A 21,046-nucleotide genomic window follows, 5' to 3' on the forward strand; every position below is an offset into this window, starting at 1 on the left:
ATGTGAGTGGACTTGCATCCCTCTTCTTATTTCAAGGAAGGAAACTGGTTTATCTACCTTGTCACAGCTAGTTTGCATGAGAAGTTAAAGATTTCCCCCGAGTCCCCATTTGTTTCATGTATTTGGAAGGGATATAACACAGGCTCATTTTCTCAGAAATATTTCTATATATTGGGTTCTCTCTCAGTGCCAGGAAGACTGGCTTACTTGGCTATTCTATATGCCAGACAAATCTTATTGCACTCATAATATAAAGTGTGTACTGTACTTGCATATAAGCTAGTTTGAGAATGTAACTTCCCTCCCCTGCCAGTGCCTCATCGGCAGGATTAGGTAAAGGTAAAAGACCCCTGACAGTTAAGTCCAGTCGCGAACGACTCTGGGGTTGTGGTGCTCATTTCGCTTTACTGGCCGAGGGAGCCGATGTTTGTCCGCAGACAGTTTTTCCGGGTCATGTGGCCAGCATGACTAAGCAGCTTCTGGCAAAACCAGAGCAACACATGGAAACGCCATTTAACTATTTATCTACTTGCACTTTGACATGCTTTTGAACTGCTAAGTTGGCAGGAGCTGGGACCGAACGGGAGCTCACCCTGTCACAGGGATTCGAACCGCCAACCTTCCGATCGGCAAGCCCTAGGCTCAGTGGTTTAGACCACAGCGCCACCTGCGTCCCAATCGGCAGGAAGTTTTCAACATGATCCAGAAGGGTATTCTTAGCCTTTTGCAGCAAAACCAACAGAGAGCCTCATAGCATCTTAAAGACTAGTAACTTTATTATGGCATATAAGTTTTCATGGACCAGAGTCCAGTTCATCAGAGGCACAGTATCTTCAACTGGCAGGTATGAGTGTACAGAGGACAGGAAAAACTGCAAACATTGGGGTAAAAATAGCAAAGACATGCAAAAAGCACAGTCTGTAACAATTCAACTCAAGTCTAAATTAACACCAACAAACACAGAATTATTCCCAACAGCAGTAACTAGTGAAAACACAATCATTTTAGCACTGCTCAGTAAATCAACACCTGAGGTGGAACAGGAAGCCACGGTTTCCATCTAAGCCCAAATAAACAGAATTAAATTTAGTTATTAGTTCTAGTTCAGATATAGTGTGCTGGAGTCTCACTTTAAAATTCCTCTGTTGGAGTACAACAATGATATTAACAACGGGAAAAGAAACTGCTGAAAATGATGTCTGTCGGCTTGTGCATGCCTAGTGTTTCAGATACAAAAATCCAGAGATCTTTCCTTTTGTGTTATCACGATTTTATTTTCACCGATGTTCATTGCAACACATCTTCCTGTTTCATGGTTTTCATATTTGGATTGGCATTAGAGGAGGTTAGAAAGGAGGGGCCTGAAAGGTTTTTGCAGCTTTTGAAGCTTTTGAAGCGACGGCACGCGATGGCTGTAAGAGAAAGAGTAGAACAAATGCTTACTTATGCCCATTTTAAGGCAAAGTAACCCAAATAGTATGTGAGCATTATACCAATCTTTGTACAAGATCCTGAATATCAAAGGCAGTACCAGAACACATGAATCTATTACAATCAGAAGACCCAATCTCTCTTCCCACCTTCCGTGATTCTTGTGCAGCCCTCTTGTTAAATTGCTTTGCTTGCTTTTGGTCCAGATCTTGCAAAAGACATATGAGTTTTTAAAGGAAGGTGGCTAGGATTTAGCTTAAGGAGGTTGACTGACGGGAACTATAGGGCAAGTGGGAGCAGCTTGACTACAAGCACATAGTAGTCAAGAGGTTTGTGGTGTTCTAAATAGGTAGAAAGGTTCAGCAACGGTAAGTAGTTTCCCTACAGCTAATGCTGAAAAACTAGTACTACTTAAAGGTACAAGAGTCAGTCTTCCTTGCTTTATGGTTTCAGCTTGCCTTGCAGGAAAGAAGGGGTGGTCTCTTCTCTGCTCCACCCTACTGCTAATGGGGCCCTGTCAGACAACTTCTGATTTGGCAGATGAGAAGAGCAACATTAGAATATGTCTGCTTTCTTACACTCCCATCTGTTACACTCTTACACTACTGGCAATACACTCCCCTGTACTTCTTTGCCAGCATTTCGGGGGGGGGGGTATTTACTTGGAGGGAGGGATGGGCTAATCTGTCCATTTCAGTTTCTTTCCATTTTGTAATTTTTTCACTCTTAAGTTCGGATCTCCATATTTCCACATCATTGTGACCCCCCCCCCAAAAAAAAATTGTTGTAAAAACCAACCAGCATTTTAGGGCAAATTTCACCCCAAATACATATATTTGTATGCAATTTCCCCTAACACATACATCTTTGCAAAGCAAATTTTCCCCACTATAACTATTTTCTGTATGTTATTTTCACAAATATATATGCACACTTTAGTATTTGCGTTTTTGTACATTTCACTTGGCTAGAAAACTGCCCTTCAAAATTCAGAGAAGGGCAAATATCAACATATTGTTTTGGAAACGGCGAATTAGGAAGGTTTGCCTATAAATGCAAAGTGAATTGGATTTCTCCCCCATCCTGGCTTGTAGACTTTGAAGGTTCACTGTGATGAAAAAAGAATGCTATAACCATGTTATAACAGTTTACTGTTTTGCTTTTTGCACTTTATTATTTGTCCCAATCTTAATTTCATTTTTGCAAAACAAACTACCCACAGCCAATTGACCAAGAAGTAGCCAAACAGATGTGTCAGTTCAGAAGGTGAATTATTTGAATTTAAGCAGATTCGGTTGTATTGCCTGAAATTTAAAATCCAGAAACTCCCTCCGCATGCCTCCCATTCTTAGACCTAACATGCATGCTACATGAAGAAACAGTCCACTTACTGAATGGGAAATAATTCTGCTTCTCATGCCAATACTGTCAACAGAGTCTTCCTGATCCTTTGTATGAATAGGTTTAATCTTCGGAGGAGTTGCAACCTTTTACAAGTAATTTAGAAAAAAACCAAGAATTATGTGGACAGGTGCAACATTTGTGAAATCTGCACTAAGGAAAAATCCCTTAGTCAGCTTCTTGCTGTTATTTATATAAAACACTTTTGATGTACAAGTTTTTTACATTTATCATGTCCAGCCTCACAGCAATCCCCTTGCAGTAGGTCAATATTATAATTTCTTTTTCAGAAGGTAAACTGAGGCTGAGATCGAAGTTATTTGCCAGGGAAATGTAATTAACACATGCATAGCTGAGGTAGGTGTGATTTATGCCAACAATGCTCTTCTGCATTCTAAATAGGACACACATGACAAGTCTCTATGCAAAAGCATAAATGGCCACAAATCTGACATCCATAAACCAGTGAGAAAATATCCCCAACTCCTGGGACATTCTGTAATTGACCTTATGGTGGCCATTGTGGAATACTTTTAATGGAAGAATACAACGCAAAAATTCATCAAGCAGTTTCAGCTTGCAGTGGGTGAAATGGAGATAAATAATTCACAAGTTAATTAGATGGTCAATACCAACATATCTGTGCTATCTATGACTGTTTGCTGTGAATGGTTCCCTGCCCACTACAGTTGTTAATACTATAACCTCAGTAATTATCACCAACTTGGTACCGTGAAAGGTTAAAGGTGTGCTTATAACATTTATTGAAGGTCTCATTGACTTTAATTTAGTCATCTCATAGCCATTCAACTTATAAATTTCTTCTTCATATGACTGACCACTGAGATTTATCTTCATGCTTCTGATAAAGTCCATGAAAGCTTATGCCATAATAAGTTAGTTATTTAGAGTGCTTCAAGGCTCTTTGGCTGTTTTTGAGAATGGGAAATAAATGCTGTGGGTGCTGAGGTGAGAGTTAAACTGACGGGTTCTTTATCTGTTTTTTTCAAAGTTACTTTCTAAGTAGTGCCAACAAGATCATAAGAATGATAACATTGCTTGCCTATGTAGGCACGTTGGTGTTCGTTTATTTAAGGGGCCATAATGAACTTTGTGAAATAAATCTACAGACGCTTCTAGACTACAAAGCCTTTTATACCAATATACCTGTCCTCTCATGCCAATTCTTGCCATTTGTGGTGTACAGATAGCCTGAAGTGAAACCACTCCACCACCAACATTTTCCTGCTTACAAAAATAGCCTTTTGGCAACCCAGCAAGTAGTGACCTAAAAATCTTACCAATATGGTGTCAGGTTATAATTTCCAAAAAAAAGCAAACTTGTTCTTCTGGCTTTTGCTTTTGGAACAGTGTCATTCTTTTGGTCACATCTACATGGTTTGAAGAATCCCAGCTGATTACCTTCTTCAACTATTTCCCCCAAGACAATATAGCATGTGCCCGTCTGGCCTCTTCTTGAAAAACCTCCAAGGAAGAAGATCCAACAGCCCCCTCAAGACAGCTGCTTCCGCTGAGGTACTGTTTCTTCTTCAAAGCCCATATCAATTTTACACTCTAAAGAATTCACCCATGAACTGTAAGTTCCATTGCCACCATATAAAATGCATGTTTATTCCAGAACATGGATGCTGAAAGTGGTGCATGTTCTCTGTATTTGCCTCCCTTCATTTTAAAACCATTCATTCTTGTGCTGTCATTAGTGGGCAACATGTACAGCTGTCTCCCCCCCCCCTGTCTCCCTGCCTTGTTTTGTTGTTAGTATTCGCTGTCAGCAAACACCACCCTCCTTATTTGAGATCCATCCTGAGCCTTTTTTCTCAGAAGTAATTAAGGATGGAGAGACCCATTGCGGTCCTGTCTGTTCCACTTCTACAAAGGGACAGAACTACACCTGTCTTGTTTGATTTTTAAAAGGGAAATCCTTTTAAGTCAGCATGAAATAAAAGCATCTACCAGGTAGTCTGAGAGCTCCAGTGGTGCCTTTGTCCATTTTAAATCCACCACCCCACACCTATAAAAAATTCCAGAAATAATCCAGCTACTAGCATATGGTTGTTTGGTTTGTTTGTTTGTTTGTTTTGCCGCTGTGCACTTTGAGTAGAACAGAGCAAGTCCCCACTGAGAGTGACAGAACTTGAAGGCACTTTATTGCTCTCAGCCCCCACGACTGCAGATTCTAAAATGGACTAAAGTAGAGTAGTGAACCAATCCAGATAATCAGGATCTGGCTGGATGAAATCAAGTAAATCCTTCTCTATCCCTATAAGTAATTCTAATATGCATTGTTGTGCGCATTTTGTGAATGAGCTCCCCATGGCATTTCTTGACTGGCTGCTGTTGTTACTGAAATTATGTGATGCAACTACCTATATGTTTTAATTGTTGTCACTTGCTGATCTTAATTAATTTAATGCACACTGTGAACTGCTTTGAGATTGATAAAGGAAAAGCACTAATTAAGTTTAAAACAAAAACAAAAAACCCGGCATTTAAGTTTTTAAGAGTGCTTTGGATTGCAATCTCTTTCTATAAGCAAGATACACCTGTTGCCTTTAGCCTGCCCTGACAGAATCTGTCTTCTACATGAAGAGTAGCTTGTGGTAGCAAAAACACTTATAATGAAGGAGAATTTCTATTACTTCTGTAGAGGTGGAAAGTGATTTTGGCTTGCATTTTGGCTCATTTTCAATTGCTCATATATTACTCTCTCTAAATCTTTCTCTAGAAAGGTGGTTTGCTCATGCCAGGTATCTCCCATTATATATGTGTGAACTTAATTTTCCTTTCCTGTATGTTAAAAAAAGTCTAATATTTCCTTGTTGACTTTCATTTTGTACCCCAGTGAAAAGCGAGAGAATCACATTCTGCAATTACTTTTGTTATTTGTTTTTAGCTCTATATAACGTATTTTCAGATGTGTCTTTTTCACAGTGCAATCCTACACTCAAGTTCAATTGCACTTTTTCTCAGTTAAGCAGGTATAGATAGGACTGTGGCCTTAATGCACAAATCCCAATTGACTAAGAGTTGAAATGGAGAATGTGGGTTTTCTGTAGCTTGGTGGTGCACATTCTGTAGAATGTGGTGCACATTTTGTTAGGGTGTTTTCCTATTAAACAACACTTATGTGATGCAATTGGAGCTTTCCAAGCAGTTGTCCCATGAGCGCAGCACCGTTTGTGGGTTAGTTATCAGCAACAGGAAAGTCTCAGACATGGGATAGTGTATGTATGGGAAAGAGTGGAAAGGGTGTAAAGGGTGTCAGGATCAGGTCCATACCTGATTTTGTGCCAGTCTTTTATTCAGCAGACTGTCAAGCTATTTAAATAGTCAAATTTCCAATCCTTAACAAAATGTCATATTAAAATTCTCGACTTCTGAATCTGCTTTGCAGTATTTGAAGCCAACACTGTAATATTGGAGAGGAGCAGATCAGAAAGGTTGCTTAAAGTTGGTCAAACCTGTTAGCCAATTCAGCCAAGTCCATCCTTTTGTTAGGTAAACTACAGGCAGTCTATTGTCATGGGAACTCAATATTTAGAAAATTGGTTTTCCATGCAGGAAGATTTTGGGAATGTTTTGAATAGGAAACTTGATCAGAGAAGAGAGCAGTTCTTCTGCCTTCCCAGCTAAGGAAGAGGCAATTCAGGTGTTGGTGTGTGAAGAGAGTTTTGGGCTTCATAGGGTGTTGGCTGTTTCTATGGAGATCTGTTGTAGGGATAGTGAACTTTGCCTATATGTTGGCTAAACTTTGGCTAAATGTGTGTCCCCATTTATGATCAACATGTGTATTTGTAAATAAACCCAAGTACAACAAAACACAATTAAACCTCCAAAAAACATCTTCTAAAAAGAACCAACCCTGGGTAAGTGCTGTGCCCCTGGAGCTTCTCACCACTCAAATATATAAGCGTTATTTTAAAGGCAAGAACAACATTTTATGGCTGCTTAGTCAACAAGACACAGCTTTTGGAATAATGTACTTCCCCCAAATAGAACTACTGAAATGTGTTATATTTCTATTTTTACTCGTCTTTAACTCCCTGTGACTTTGTAACAGTGATATTCCTGATTTGTAACGGCAGAGTTGGAAAAAAATGGAAGCGAATCTTTTTCAGGTTTTATTGCTTCTCTGTCAGAAAGCATGTCACAAAATTCTTTTAAACTAATAACGGGTAATGGAAGACTGACAGTGTAACAGAAAAATGAATTTAAGGCTCAGCTTTAAGGCTCAAGTGTCTAGAGCATCTAGGAGCCAACTGGGACAAACCTCTGTCATGCTAGGCCCCAGCACACAACAGCAGTTTTCATCTTACCTAACACTTGTACCATGAAAGGTCAGAGATTCTGGGAGAAAGGCTTAAACATTTGGAAGGCACCATATTGGCAAAGTCTAGCCAAAGTCATGTTCATGTTTGTTTGCTTTTTTCCTGGAAATTTCTCTCATTGCCTATTCACATCCAGTGTATATCACAGGCATAGGCAAACTCGGCCCTCCAGATGTTCTGGGACTACAATTCCCATCATCCCTGACCACTGGTCCTGTTAGCCAGGGATTGTGGGAGTTGTAGTCCCAAAACATCTGGAGGGCTGAGTTTGCCTATGCCTGGTATATCATATCACACATCAGTCCTAAACCTCTCTTAGGACAATGCCAGTTGAGTGCCTTTTCCAAGATTCTATGAGAGCGGGAAGAGTCACTGTATCACTAAGATGAGAAGGCAAAAAACTTGAGTGAAGGAAAGGCATATATTGAGCAGTGGCAGAACTGGAATAGAGGTGAATGAATTTGACAACATTGATCGTAACAATAGCACTTATACAGGACTTGTTAATGTTCAATGTACTTCACATAAAATAGCTCAGTGATTATTACAATAAAATTTAACAGGGTTGATTTCAGCATTCCACTCCCACTTACATAAGGAGGGAGAGGCAAATTTCTCTGATTTCCCCGTCCACTGAAAATCTGCTTTGTGAGATGAGAACCCTCTAGAACAGCATGGCAATGTGTGCAGGGAGCTGCAAGAAGAACCAGTGGAAATTGCCTGTCCTCTTCCTTCCATGAGCAGGAGCCTCTGCTGGACTGCAGCCCCTTCCATTAGCAGAAGGGCGCCTCTAGACCTTACCTAATGCCTACCGCATTTTTCGCACCATAGGACGCACTTTTTCCCTCCTAAAAAGCAAGGGAAAATGTGTGTGCGTCCTATGGAGCGAATGCAGGGGGAAGGCAGGCGGGAAAAGCCCCCAAGAGCCGCACACAAGCTCCGTGCGCTCTTGCGGGCTTTTCCACAGGAGGGAGAAGGGACTGACTGGCCCACCTCCCAGGAAAGCCAGGAGAAGCCGCGCAGCCCCTTTAAAGAGCTCACGGCTTCTGCAGGCTTTTGCAAGAGGTGAGGGAATCCCCCCACCTCCCAGGAAAGCCAGGAGAAGCCGTGCAGCCCTTTTAAAGTGCGCGCGGCTTCTGCCGGTTTTGCGGGAGGTGGGGGAATTCCCCCACCTCCCAGGAAAGCCAGGAGAAGCCGCGCAGCCCCTTTAAAGAGCTCACGGCTTCTGCAGGCTTTTGCGAGAGGTGAGGAAATTCCCCCACCTCCCAGAAAAGCCAGGAAAGCCCTGCGCAGCGTCTCCCGGCAAGGAGAGGCTGTACGGGGCTAAAGGGGAAGGCAAACCAGCAAGTGGGATCCATCCCGCTCGCTGCCTTGCCTTCTTCCATAGTTGCGCGCAACCCCTCCGCAAGGAGACGCTGCGCGGGGCTAAAGGGGAAGGCAAAACAGTGAGTGGGATCCATCCCGCTCGCTGCCTTGCCTTCTTCCATAGCTGCGCGCAACCCCTCCGCAAGGAGACGCTGCGTGGGGCTAAAGGGGAAGGCAAAACAGCAAGCGGGATCCATCCCGCTCGCTGCCTTGCCTTCTTCCATAGCTGCGCGCAATCCCTCCGCAAGGAGATGCTGCGCGGGGCTAAAGGGGAAGGCAAAACAGCGAGCGGGATCCATCCCGCTCGCTGCCTTGCCTTCTTCCATAGCTGCGCGCAATCCCTCCGCAAGGAGAGGCTGCACGGGGCTATGGCTTCTTTAGCCCTGCGCAGCGTCTCCCGGCAAGGAGAGGCTGCATGGGGCTAAAGGGGAAGCCAAAACTTGGCTTGCTCCATAGCTGCGCACAACCCCTCCGGCAGGGAGAGGTTGTGCACACCCTGTACGCTGCTCTTTGGGGCTGGGGGGGAAAAGATTTTTTTCTTGATTTCCCCCCCTAAAAACTGGGTGTGCCCTATGGTCCGGTGCGCCCTATGGTGCAAAAAATACGGTATATTGTGGTATGGGGGGGAGATGGTGGCTTCCCTAAGGCCGTTTAGTTCAAGGAAGAGTTGGGAGCTTGAACCCAGGATTTCCTCATTCACATAATAACAACAAGCAGAGCTTCGTTGCGTTTGCAGAATCAAGTCTTCTGAGGATAGCGGGAGGAAACAAGAATGTGAGGGAAGGTGACAGCATGCATTAAGGTTCTCCTTAGATAAAGAAAGCTCAAGGCAGCCTTCCCCAACCTGATGTCCTCCCGCTGTTTTAGACTACAGCAGAACGCTTGCCAGAATGGCTATGCTGGTTGATGAAAGTTGTAGTCCAAAACATCTAGAGGGTGCTAGGATGGGGGGAAACTGCGCTGAGGAGCAATGTGCACAGCCAGGTCAAAATATATGGTATATAGTACAATCCTGTGTGTCAGAAGTAAGCTCCATCTCAATTGAGTTTAATGGGACTAGCACATACTGAGTTGAATGGAACTTACTTCCAGTTAAGTGCGTACAGGATTGCAGTCTAAATCTGTGATCACATGCTTGTTTTCTTGGCAGCAATTCCCACTGAACTCAGCAGGACCTGCTTCTGGGTAAGTAGGCATAGGATTGTGATATAACTGTGGCTCAGTATCTCGTCTACAGACAGCCCTGGCATTATGACAACATGCTGAATGCAGGTGTTTTATAGCCCATATGTGATGCTCAAGGCCTTAGTAAAAGTCAAATATTACTTGCTATAATAGGTGAGCCAAAATGTATCTTACAGGACAGTTGATACTTTATAGGAAGGAAACAAAACTCAGAGCGGAAAAGGAATAATTCAAGCTCAGTAAAAAGGAGATACTTAAATGAGAAGCAAATGGTAGCAATTCACAATCTGAGACATTGCTTAATTTTAATGTTTCTTCCATTATGAAACATTTATTTAAGCAAATTACTTTGAACTCACCCTGTATATAGGTATAGACCCAAATACAACACCAGTATCTTTGCTGCCAGATTTGAAACTTTCCAGGGGGTGTTTGTTAATCTAGAAGACACAAACAATACCATCAGTATTTTCATTTCCAGCAAAAAACTCAAAAACAAATACCTATAATGAAATAAATAAAAAGCCCACCACATCTAATTGTATAGCATTTAGTACATTCAGTGATTTAACATTATGGCCAATACTGATCTTCCTAGTTACCTGAACAGAAACATGTATCAACAAATGAAAAATAAAATAAAATCTGGTGCTACCGTCAAAATGGTCAAATCAGGGCTCAGAATGTGCTTTTCTGAAACCTCCTTCTGACCTTCATGCTAACAGGCAAGGGTCTGAAGAGGAGCCTGCATTGTCTGGTGACACTGGAAGAATTGGTGACAATGTACCCCCACCCCCATGCATTGATGCAGTCTTCACATGTTCAGGCAAATGCCTTAAAGCAGCTGGAACTGTGGCTTGTTAAGGGTACTGGAAAGTACAGCTCCAGGGGGGTCTGAACTATGGTTCCCATGATTATTTGTGGGGGCAGTCATGTGATTTCTATGAATGGCTTGCACCATAAAGTAGCAACAAACTGGAAGAACCCATTGTATTTAGGATGGACACTCCCCCCAAAAATTCAGTTAATCATGTTTTACACATGCAACTCTATCTAGCATGGTCCACTTCTATGAGTGGCTTCATGAATGAACATTGTCTCTACAGATGGAGGATCCTTCCTTTGAAGATCACAGAGCAAAAATGAGAAAACAAACTACATAATAAAAGCAACAAGAAGAAACCAAGACCCCCCAAACACATTTAAAGGGACATAGAATGTTAATCAGCCACAGGTCTGGTTAAGGGGAAATGTTTTCACCTGGCAACTAAAGATATGGATGGCCATCTGTGATAGATGCTTTAGCTGAGATTCCTGCATTGTAGGGGGTTGGACTAGATGACCCTTGGGTCCCTTCCAATTCTACGATTCTATGTAATGGCAGTTTTAGGGAGTTCTGACATGACAATTGACTCTTAGTACCATAGGAGAAGCCAGGGCTTTGAAAAACTTGAAATCTTGATCAACTTCAAAAGGGCCAGGCTTTTTCAATGACAAGGAGCTTCTGGTCAGAGTCTTCCATCTAGAAAAAAAGAAAGGAAAAGATGTTGTACTTACAAAACAAAAGAAACTTAATGTCATAATCATGCAAGATAAAAATAAAGTATAACTTGCAATAAAAAAATAATTGCAATAAAATTTAGAAAATTTAAAGCAGTACAGTTTGCCCTTTTCAGGCTGCAACCGGAAGCACAGTAAGACTCACTAACCACAGAGGGACTTGTTTCTGTGTAAATATACATAGGAATGCTCTGCAAATGGATGGCCCCATAACTAAGAAATACATCTTTTCTACAAAGGTAAATTCAAAAGGATGTAAATGCTCCACATATATCATGTGAATGGTGAGGTCTTCGGAACTGAGAAGAGGGGAAGCAAGTCATGTTAGTTTGCAGAAGCTGACAGCTGATTGGCAGGTGCCTGTGATATCATGAATTACCTCACCCCTACCCTGCAGGGCAGTTGTTCCATTTTAAAAAGTTACCTTTTAAAAAAAGGGCATAAACCAACATTTAATGGCATAAACATACAAGCAGTGCTTTAAACAATAAAAAAAAGTTTTCAGCTGCCTAATAGTTGTGGGTGGGTGTGCTTAGGAGGGATATCTGCATTTGAACTGGTAGTAAGTACATCTATCAAATGCAGTGCAAAAGCAGGTGGGACACGGGGATTTCACCCTGTGGACGAAGGAACTGCTGACTCCTGCCTTAGGGGTATGGGCCCTAAATGCGCATAGTGAAAGTGCTAAACCTAACACCATGTTGCTGAATTGTACTGTTGTCATTTATTTATTTATAGACTACCATTCATTGCAATGTGTATTACAAAGGACAGCTTTCACGGGTTCTAACCCAAAAGGGTGGTTATTTACACCTCTCTTAAACCTTAAATGTGCACTCACAACTCATTTGAAATATTAATTTTATTTCACGAGCAAGCTGTAGAAATCTTTACAAGGGCATAAAGGTAACTGGCAGCTATATATATATATAACCAGCTGCTTAAAAAGACACAACTTCATTTATTAATGTGAATAATTATCTTTGAGTCGTATCAGAACAGGGTGGAGAGAATATGAAGAAAGTCAACCCCTTGCTGATTTGTGGAGAGGTTTCGGGGACACTGTCCTTCAGATCAGCTGTGGCATCTGCGAAGTTTCACAGGCATTGCTGAGCTTCAGGGGGGATATTGTGGTGACTGACAAAAGTTTTGTGACAGTGAGATGGTAGGTGGGTGGAAAGGATATTTGGGTCCATACTTGTGGCCACAACCCACATTGTTTAGCTTCAGTTCAGTGTATTCTGTAGTAATTCTATATAGCAGAGATGGGGAACCTGTTACTCTCCAGATGTTTTCATCATTCCTGACCAATGGCCAAGATGGTTGGGGCTGATGGGAGTTGGAGTCCAACAGCTGCTGGAGGGCCACAAGTTTCCCATCCTTGCCTTATACACAAGTTCCTATAGAAACTGCAGGTGTTTCTCCTCATGCAATCTAATATGTGGCCAATCTTACTTCTCTCTGTCAAGGACCAGAGGATATTCAAACTTCTGCTTTTTATCCATATATTTGCTGTTGTCTCTTATGCTGAAGGGGATTTCATTCACGTCACAGGGCAAAATGATATCTGCGGATTCCAAGAGTTCAAACAACCTGCGCTGACCAAAGTAACCAATGTAGTGTCCATCGGGTGCATGCCAGAGCCTGTGTGAGGAAGAAGGCCAATAAAGAAATGTTTAAACAATATTGATTTCTAAACAGAAGACTACTAACCAAATACTAACCAAAAACGAAACAGATTTCCACTTGAGAAGAATTGGAATGCTCACAGCATAATATATTAAGGACCAGTGCTCAAAACCTCTTTGTCTGTAGGGTTAGCCTGTGGCAGCCCACAGAAAAATAGTTATTCAGCATGTCCACCAGGAGCAGAAGCTGCAGTCAGGCACAATAATATCTTTGGCAGTTGCTGGGATCACAGTGCTCCAACAGGGCCCATGGTAGATGTTTGCCCTGGGCCCTCTATCAAAAAATTCCCCTCAAACAACTCGCACTGGCTTTCAGCAGTGGCCATATTTTGGGGGGCAAATGACCATGATTTTTCTATACTGTACCCTGGAAGTCAACTCAACTTTTGAGCAAAAACATGGCTGCCATTAGAGGGACGCGGGTGGCGCTGTGGGTAAAAGCCTCAGCGCCTAGGGCTTGCCGATCGTAAGGTCGGCGGTTCGAATCCCCGCGGCGGGGTGCGCTCCCGCTGCTCGGTCCCAGCGCCTGCCAACCTAGCAGTTCGAAAGCACCTCCGGGTGCAAGTAGATAAATAGGTACCGCTTACCAGCGGGAAGGTAAACGGCGTTCCGTGTGCTGCGCTGGCTCGCCAGATGCAGCTTTGTCACGCTGGCCACGTGACCCGGAAGTGTCTCCGGACAGCGCTGGCCCCCGGCCTATAGATGTGAGATGGGCGCACAAACCCCAGAGTCTGTCAAGACTGGCCCGTTCGGGCAGGGGTACCTTTACCTTTACCTTTATGGCTGCCATTGACATGGAATTCTACTCAATATTGATCCAGAGCAGAACTCCAACCTATAGTTACCCGAGTAAAAACTTAAGCACGTTGCAGGATTCCCAAAAAATAGACCAGAGGCAATTATATTTCACCCAGCAGAGCTTTACTCCTCCTGAAGGCAAATGAGCATAATGGTCACAAATCCAATACATTCAGGATTGGCACTGTCCATAAGAAATCCAGTTGCAGCAGACTTAATTTAAACTTACAATAACTTATAATAAGATTAAACCTTAACACTATATACAGAATACCACACCAGAAGGAAAGAGATAGAAAGAGAAAGTGAAACCCAGGCTCCTTCTGGCCTGTTATTATAGTCAGCATGACCTTGACAGAAGAGGTAGCAGAACCAGTTTAAGGCAGCTGTACTCAGCTTCTCTGAAGAAATAACCCAAATACCATGAACCTTCTGTTTGTTTCTTTCACACAGAGAAGCTTCCAGAACCCTCTTGAATTAATTAGAATGGGAAAGATATCTGCACATTAGATCAATACTTTCTGTACCAAGAAATCCAAAATGACAGCCATAGCCAAGAGAAACCTCCAAGAGCCCAGCAAAAGTTCTAGAGAGGCCCAGAAGGAGAAAGGCCAAATGGACGGCATTTGCTGAGTGACCCCTCAATGCTGGAACTGGCCCTCTCTGCAGTTTTCCATACAGTATCCCAGGCCATGCTGTGATATTATTTGCCAGCATGCAAAACTGTGACAGAGGTCACATTCACACCATTCATTTAAAGCACATTTATACCACTTTGGAAACCATGGCTCCTCTCAGACAATCCTGGGAACTGTAATTTACCCCTCAGAGCTACGATTCCCAGCACCCTTAACATATTACACTTCCTAGGATTCACCGGGGAAAGCTATGTGCTTTTAAATGCCTCATCAAGCGGACAAAGCAACTCTGGCATAGGCCAAATTCAAATGCTTGCCACTAATTGTAACTAACCTGACAGAACTATCACTAGCAGCAGTCACCACAAGGCATTTTTCTTCTTCATAGAACAAGCTGACTATTTTGGCGGAATGAGCTCTCCAGCAAATTTGTTGCTTTATATGCTGCAGAATAAGAGAGGTTAGCAAATTGTGAGACAGCTTTGGTGGGCGTTGAGAAGCTCTAACATTCAAGCAGCTGATGTGAACAGATGTAGGTTAAGTCATCCCAACACAGCTAACCAACTCTTTATTTTACTTTTACATATTTAGAAACAGGTTCACAGCTGGAAGGATTCAAACTGTTGTACAAGATAAAATGAGAAAAAAATACAAAACACACCAACTTTAAAAACAGTAAAACCACCTAGATGATCAGGGAACCTTGCTACCAGTGCAGACTGCATATGGTTCTGAACATTTTGAATTGAAGGGTGGAAAATGAATGCTTTAAATAAATACTGGTTCAGTCCTCCAGCGTGGAAGTACATCATGTCTGGCAGGAAACAGGCCTGTCTGTGTCTCCATCAAAGATGGACATCAGGCCTCAGGCACAGCTACAGAAAAAACGCTGCTCCATTTTCAGACCAGGAGTGTTGCTAGGTACCTCATTGGCTCCATGGGCCAGATCCTTATCAGGATCGGCCTTGCGGGCCAAATTGCTAGAAGGCAATGGTTTCTTTCCTCATTTTAGCAGCAGTTTCTAGGGATCCCCTCCTAATACAATGGTAAGAAAACCTTCCTGTTTCTGCCAGAGATTCTGATACACACCCTTTCTTGCTTCAGAATTGCTCTTTCATTGTTTTAGCAAGGGATTCCATGCAGGTTTGCATGGACAGTGCCACGGTTGTCGGCTGGGAAACAGATATACAGATATACACAACAAACACAGGATATAACTGCACCCTTGTGCTCATCAGAAGACGTCATGAAAATATCCTTGTGGGGCCAACTTGGGCCTACTGGCTGGAGGGCCCTCCTAGAGTACAGGACTCAGGGCACAGGCCCATGACACAAACTTGCATAGGATAATTTTTGTATAAAATGCCTCTAGGAATGGTGAGTGGCACCAGTCATAGGTGCCCTAAAGGCAAGCAAGTAATTTTTTTAAAAAAAGTTTTTAAAAGGTGAGAGGGAAGGAAAGGGAAGGCCGGCCAAGAGAGATTCACAGTTCAGGCCCTCTGGGCTATCTCTAACAACACTCTTCATTCAGATAATTAGTGAGGTGTGGTAACAAATATCACCATACAGTGGTACCTCGCAAGACGAATGCCTCGCAAGACAAAAAACTCGCTAGACGAAAGGTTTTTCCGTTTTCGATTTGCCTCGCAAGACGAATTTCCCTATGGGCTTGCTTTGCAAGACGAAAACGTCTCGCGACTTTGTTTCCTTTGTCTAAAAACAAAGACATGTTTTGTTTATAAAGTTAATTTATTTTCCCTTCAATTTTTGAACTGCTCTTTACAGTATGTGTGACTTTAAAGAGCAGTTAATAAACTGTTGTTGTACCAAATTTGGCTTTGTTTGGACTTTTTTTGACCATAGGAACGCATTAATTGATTTTCAATGCATTCCTATGGGATTTCGTGATTCGCAAGACGAAAAATTCGCTAGACGACAAAACTTGCGGAACGAATTAATTTCGTCTTGCGGGGCACCACTGTATTATAGAATGGATTATTATATTATAGAATGGTGATTATAGAATGGATTTTTTGGAGGGTGAGGTGGGCTGACCATTTGGATTACTTGTCAAATCACAAACATGTGCCAGATTTTATAAATTTTCTAGAATACAGTAAGCCCTGGTCCAAGCATAAACACCGGGTCAAACACAAAGCCTCATGTTTTTAGGATTATACTAGACCTTCACCGTTCTTTACATTTTATTTATTTAACATGAAAGTTCTGATTTGCAGTGCAAGCAAGGAAAGAAAATGGGCAAAATGGCATTGGTAAGGGGATACCTATTTCCCATGTAATAAGTGAATTAAAAGCAAGCACTTGTTTTACAGCTGCCTCACCTTGTTGGTATCCTGTGGATCTTCTAAGAAGGAGCCAATATGCCACTTTATAACATGCCCCTCTGCAAGAGAAATGCCCCATCAAAAATAATATTTACACATATGGATCAGGAGCAATTCACAGATAATTTCATGGTTTATGACATCCGTAAATAATGACCAAGATGGGATCTGGATTAGTCTTTAAATTAATAATAGGATTATACAGGTTCAGATAGAGCCTTCTTGAGGCTGGCACCTTACAATCAGATTGTTCAGACTCAGAAAGGTCAATGATAGTTTGTAACAGTTTGGTTCAATTTTATCTTATTTGCAGGTAAGGAGGACCACTGTCAAGAACCCCCTTTTGTTTATGAGAAGATTTGGTTAACACATTAAACATAATGTAAAATTAATGTTGTGGTCTATTTCCCTTGATATGGTAGAGTTTTAAGATTCTGTTTCTGATTTAAATTATGATTACTGAATCTGGATTATGTGCCCAGTTTACAGCCCTAATTTTCCAAGATGTGATTTGTTCTGTGTTGTTTGTTTAAAGAAATTGTTACATGATTTACCATTTATTTTGTATCAGGATAAGAATAACTGTTCATTTGACAATATACAATAGCCGAGCACTTTTGATATATCTGAAAAACTAATAAAAATATTATAAGAATAACTGTTCATTTGACATTATACAGTAGCCGAGCACTTTTTATATATCTGAAAAACTAATAAAAATATTTTTTTAAAAAGAAGAAAAAGATCTAGCACTTGGCTGCTTCCCTGTTGCTGAGCACTGATTCCTCAGGGATTCCTCAAAGTAAAGTATTATTTGCTTAGCATTTATATGCATGTTTAAACCAACGTAATTAAGACTACAGCCCTCTATTCCCTTCCTTTTCCTCCCTTTCTGAGGAGACATATGCAGGATTTCTTTTTAATTTTATTTCACACTTGCATGTGCTTAGTACTGAGTGCTTACAGATATTCTTTAGTTATCTTCAAAAGTTTGACATGGTTTTAGTAATTTGACCAATGGCCAGGCTTTGGAAAGGGTTCAGTTCTTGTCTGCACCCATCTTTTTTCTTTTTTTTTAATGCTTACAAACTGTTATGACCATGATAAATGGTTGCTTACCTTTATTAGCGGCAAAAAGTGTTTTAGAAGATACACCAGTGCACAGTGCTGTCAAAGGAATTGGAGGATGTTTTGTGAAAGGCAAAATTTCTCTCAGTAGATCTCCCTTCACAAACAAAAACACAATCGGACTTTCTTTTAACAAAGCAGCGTTTTTTGACATTAGGGGTTTGGAGTCACACCAGTCTACTAGCACCCTGGCTAACACAGCAATCCTGACTCCTGGCTAGGGATCAGCAGGGCAGTGAGAATTGACTAACACAACCTAAACCCTGCTGCTCATGCTCACGGGGGTGAGGTGGGGGTTTGGGTTGCTACCACAGCTGAGGGGCCTGAGGCTTGATCCCTTTGAGGAATCTGTTGGGCAGATCCAAAGTTGTTGGTGCGGAACCCTTGCCCCCCCAAATGCCCCATTTTGTGGCTTTCCCGAGGCTACTGCTGGAAGAACAGCTGGATCAGAATGAATTCTAAACAATGATTTTTTTGTTCTACATATTTTTTTAATCCTTTCCTTTGTTGATGAAGCATAAATAGTAATATAATTTTATGTGTTTCCTACAAAAACAGAGAAAGAGGACAGGAGATGTAGAAGAATAATCTTTTTGGATTGTACATCCTTTGGCTGATAGCACAATACAAGGATGCTTGAACCCATTGTTTTCTACCACAATCCAGTTATGCAAAAGGACCTACCGTTATAGTCCAGAGATAAATAAAACCATCTTCATGGCCAGAGGCAAGTATAGGTCTTGGACGACGTTCTGTTTCCTGATTTGGAGGTTCTAATAAAGCAGATCCCAGTGTTTTGTTCTCCAAGGTGGGAGACCCTGTAAATTTTGCTTCTAAAAGAAAGCATAATTGATTATAGGGAGAAGGCCTTTTCAGTTTTGGCTCTCCATTTGAGGAATTCTCTTCCCAATGACATCTGCCTGGCACTTTCACTGTCAACTTTTGAATGTCAGGCCAAAACTAATCTCCCCCTGTCCATGCTTTGGATGGACTATGACATTCTTTGCCCTGTTAGGGGGCTGCCAAAGCTCTCTACTGGGGTGTGTATGTTGTTTTATGTATGGTTTGTGAATTGCACATGTTTTAAATAGCTTGGAGATCTTTTCATGCAACAAGCAACTAACGAAAAGTTCAATAAATAGTAAGAACTTTCAATTCATCACAATAGTGCTTATTTTTTCCTTTGAACATGGACACATGCTTTATGGCAAAATGTGTTTTATACTAATATTTCAATGTCTGCATCTTCATCAACAGCCTCCAGGGCAGAGGTTGCTAAGGGGGTATACATTGGCATGGAATTCTACATCTTGGTTAAGTCATTAAGTATCCTGCTGAGGTATAACTTGGTTCAGTCTCTGATTTCCTTGCACAATCATAAGCTTAACTTGAACTGAAAGTGACACAAGTAGATAGTGACAAAAGAGCTGCCAGATAAGTAAGGCTCAAACTATTTGTTTCATCTTTGTGTAAATAATCATGATCATTATTTGGGTGTCTAGTAGTGAGTGCAGTTCACAATTCAATGCAAGTTCATGGTCTCCAGAAAGGGATCAGTTCTGGTAAGCAATTGCTCAAAGATAACATGCATGGGTTTCCTAGTCTTTGTATATAAGATTTAATCCTTCATTTTACCAGTCTTAAATCATAATATTCTGGCATCTTCAGTTGTCCACTAGCATAAGCAAACTCAAACATTTAACTGAATAAGGACTTCTTCAAAACCTTTCTGTGTCATTCACTGAATGAGCATGTTTTCAAAACCTTCTCTGTGGTATTTACAAATGTTTAACTATTCTTTTACTCAACCACTTGCTTAATTTCTGATAGCTTGTTTTTTTAAAAAAAAGTTTTCTCAAACATAGTCTTATATTAGAAGATTTTCTGCAACTTAACTCTGACATTCCAGTTCATACCTGAAGTTTCTGTTTTGGTATCAGTTTCACTTTTAACAGCTTCCTGAAATTAAACAATAGCATGCATATTGAAACAGAGGTTTGGAACTAAAAATAGCTTGCATAAAGAGTAAACTCTAGTTGTTGACTACTGGGAAGAAGAAAATACTTCCATTCCCAGAAATGCTGACAGATTCAGAGTCCACAAATAATAGCCTATAAACCTATTCCTGTGACAGTAATAAATTTTAATTCTGATTTTTAATTGTAACCTGTGGGTGAAAGCCAGGTAATACGTTTAACAGCAATCACCACCACCATTTAATGTATTGCAACCCCACAGTTTCACAGTGCAGTCTCCCTGTAGAATCATACTTATCCTCAACTTGCTCACTGTGCATGTGCACAAATCCCTGTTCTTACTGGCCACTGTGGCACTTAATGCTAAACCATGGTTCTGCATGAGCTAGGAGGAGCCCAAGCAAAGTCTCAGGCTTGCACAGTCCGCTGGTTTTTGCCAGCGTCTAATTTCACTTCCCCCTAATCTCAGCTTCTTTATCTATGAACCAGAGAACATGATTTAATGTGGCATTTTGCATTTTTGACATTTTTACCTAACATTAATCTCCAGCTTTTGCTAGTACAGAGGCTATCATATTTCTCACATGTTCTGATACTGAGCAGACAGTACAGTACAGCATTCTTTGAAGCACACATCACAATAATTGTAGTGATTATTGAAATTTCTACAAATAATCTATTCTTAAAATGTGACTTGAAGAAAGGGAAATTCTGCTCATGCACTGGCCCTTTGAGCATTCCTCGTTATATCTGGAAATGCTGCTGATGTGCATCTGAAATAACACGAGAGTACTGGGGGCTGCTGCCCTTGCTCAGTCTGCTCATCAGCCCAAATTACACACCAAACTCCTTCCTCCAATGCTCCCTTCCTTTACACTTGGCCAAATGCCCCTCCCTTTACATCTTAGCCATGCCCCCATCTATCCCCACCACCACTTGCTGACACAAGCCCCTTCCTCTTCCAGTTTGCTCCAAGCCCCACCAGGTTTTAAAGGAGGAGGGGAGGAGCTTCAGAGACCAAATCTGCTAAACTGTCTCCCTCCACTGTTGAACGTCACTGCAGTTGTGTTTAATGGAGGAGGAAGGAACATCACAGAGCTGTTTGCCAAGCTGCTCTTTGAAGCACCTCTGCCCTCCCCATTAAACAATGCACCTCAGCCACCTGCTATCCTGTTGTCACAC

The 21,046-nt window shown here is 41.6% G+C and overlaps 1 protein-coding gene and 1 long non-coding RNA gene across 4 annotated transcripts in view; one reads left to right on the forward strand and one right to left on the reverse strand.

Moving 5' to 3' along the window:
• Positions 1-753: 753 nt before the first annotated feature.
• The window catches only part of WDR64 (WD repeat domain 64), a 69,431-nt gene continuing 49,138 nt past the window's right edge, over positions 754-21,046 (reverse strand). For both annotated transcript variants that reach the window (XM_082214992.1, XM_082214993.1), the window contains 10 exons: positions 19,805-19,847; positions 18,573-18,721; positions 17,880-17,985; positions 16,758-16,819; positions 14,750-14,859; positions 12,747-12,935; positions 11,154-11,253; positions 10,091-10,171; positions 2,823-2,918; positions 754-1,412 (listed from right to left, as the gene is read on the reverse strand). In XM_082214992.1, coding sequence (XP_082071118.1) covers positions 1,347-1,412; positions 2,823-2,918; positions 10,091-10,171; positions 11,154-11,253; positions 12,747-12,935; positions 14,750-14,859; positions 16,758-16,819; positions 17,880-17,985; positions 18,573-18,721; positions 19,805-19,847 — 1,002 coding nt within the window. In that variant the 3' untranslated portion in view covers positions 754-1,346. The remainder of the gene's footprint in view (positions 1,413-2,822; positions 2,919-10,090; positions 10,172-11,153; positions 11,254-12,746; positions 12,936-14,749; positions 14,860-16,757; positions 16,820-17,879; positions 17,986-18,572; positions 18,722-19,804; positions 19,848-21,046) is intronic.
• On the forward strand, positions 14,812-18,584 carry LOC309528023. Of its 2 annotated transcripts, XR_014217478.1 has the most exons (3): positions 14,812-14,951; positions 17,074-17,562; positions 18,447-18,584. It is a non-coding gene; the product is annotated as an uncharacterized lncRNA (long non-coding RNA). The 2 variants fall into 2 exon arrangements; XR_014217479.1 differs by lacking the exon at positions 18,447-18,584 and having other exon boundaries at positions 17,074-17,830.

Source organism: Podarcis vaucheri (assembly GCF_965113315.1).
Source record: "Podarcis vaucheri genome assembly, chromosome: 3".
Taxonomy (NCBI): domain Eukaryota; kingdom Metazoa; phylum Chordata; class Lepidosauria; order Squamata; family Lacertidae; genus Podarcis; species Podarcis vaucheri.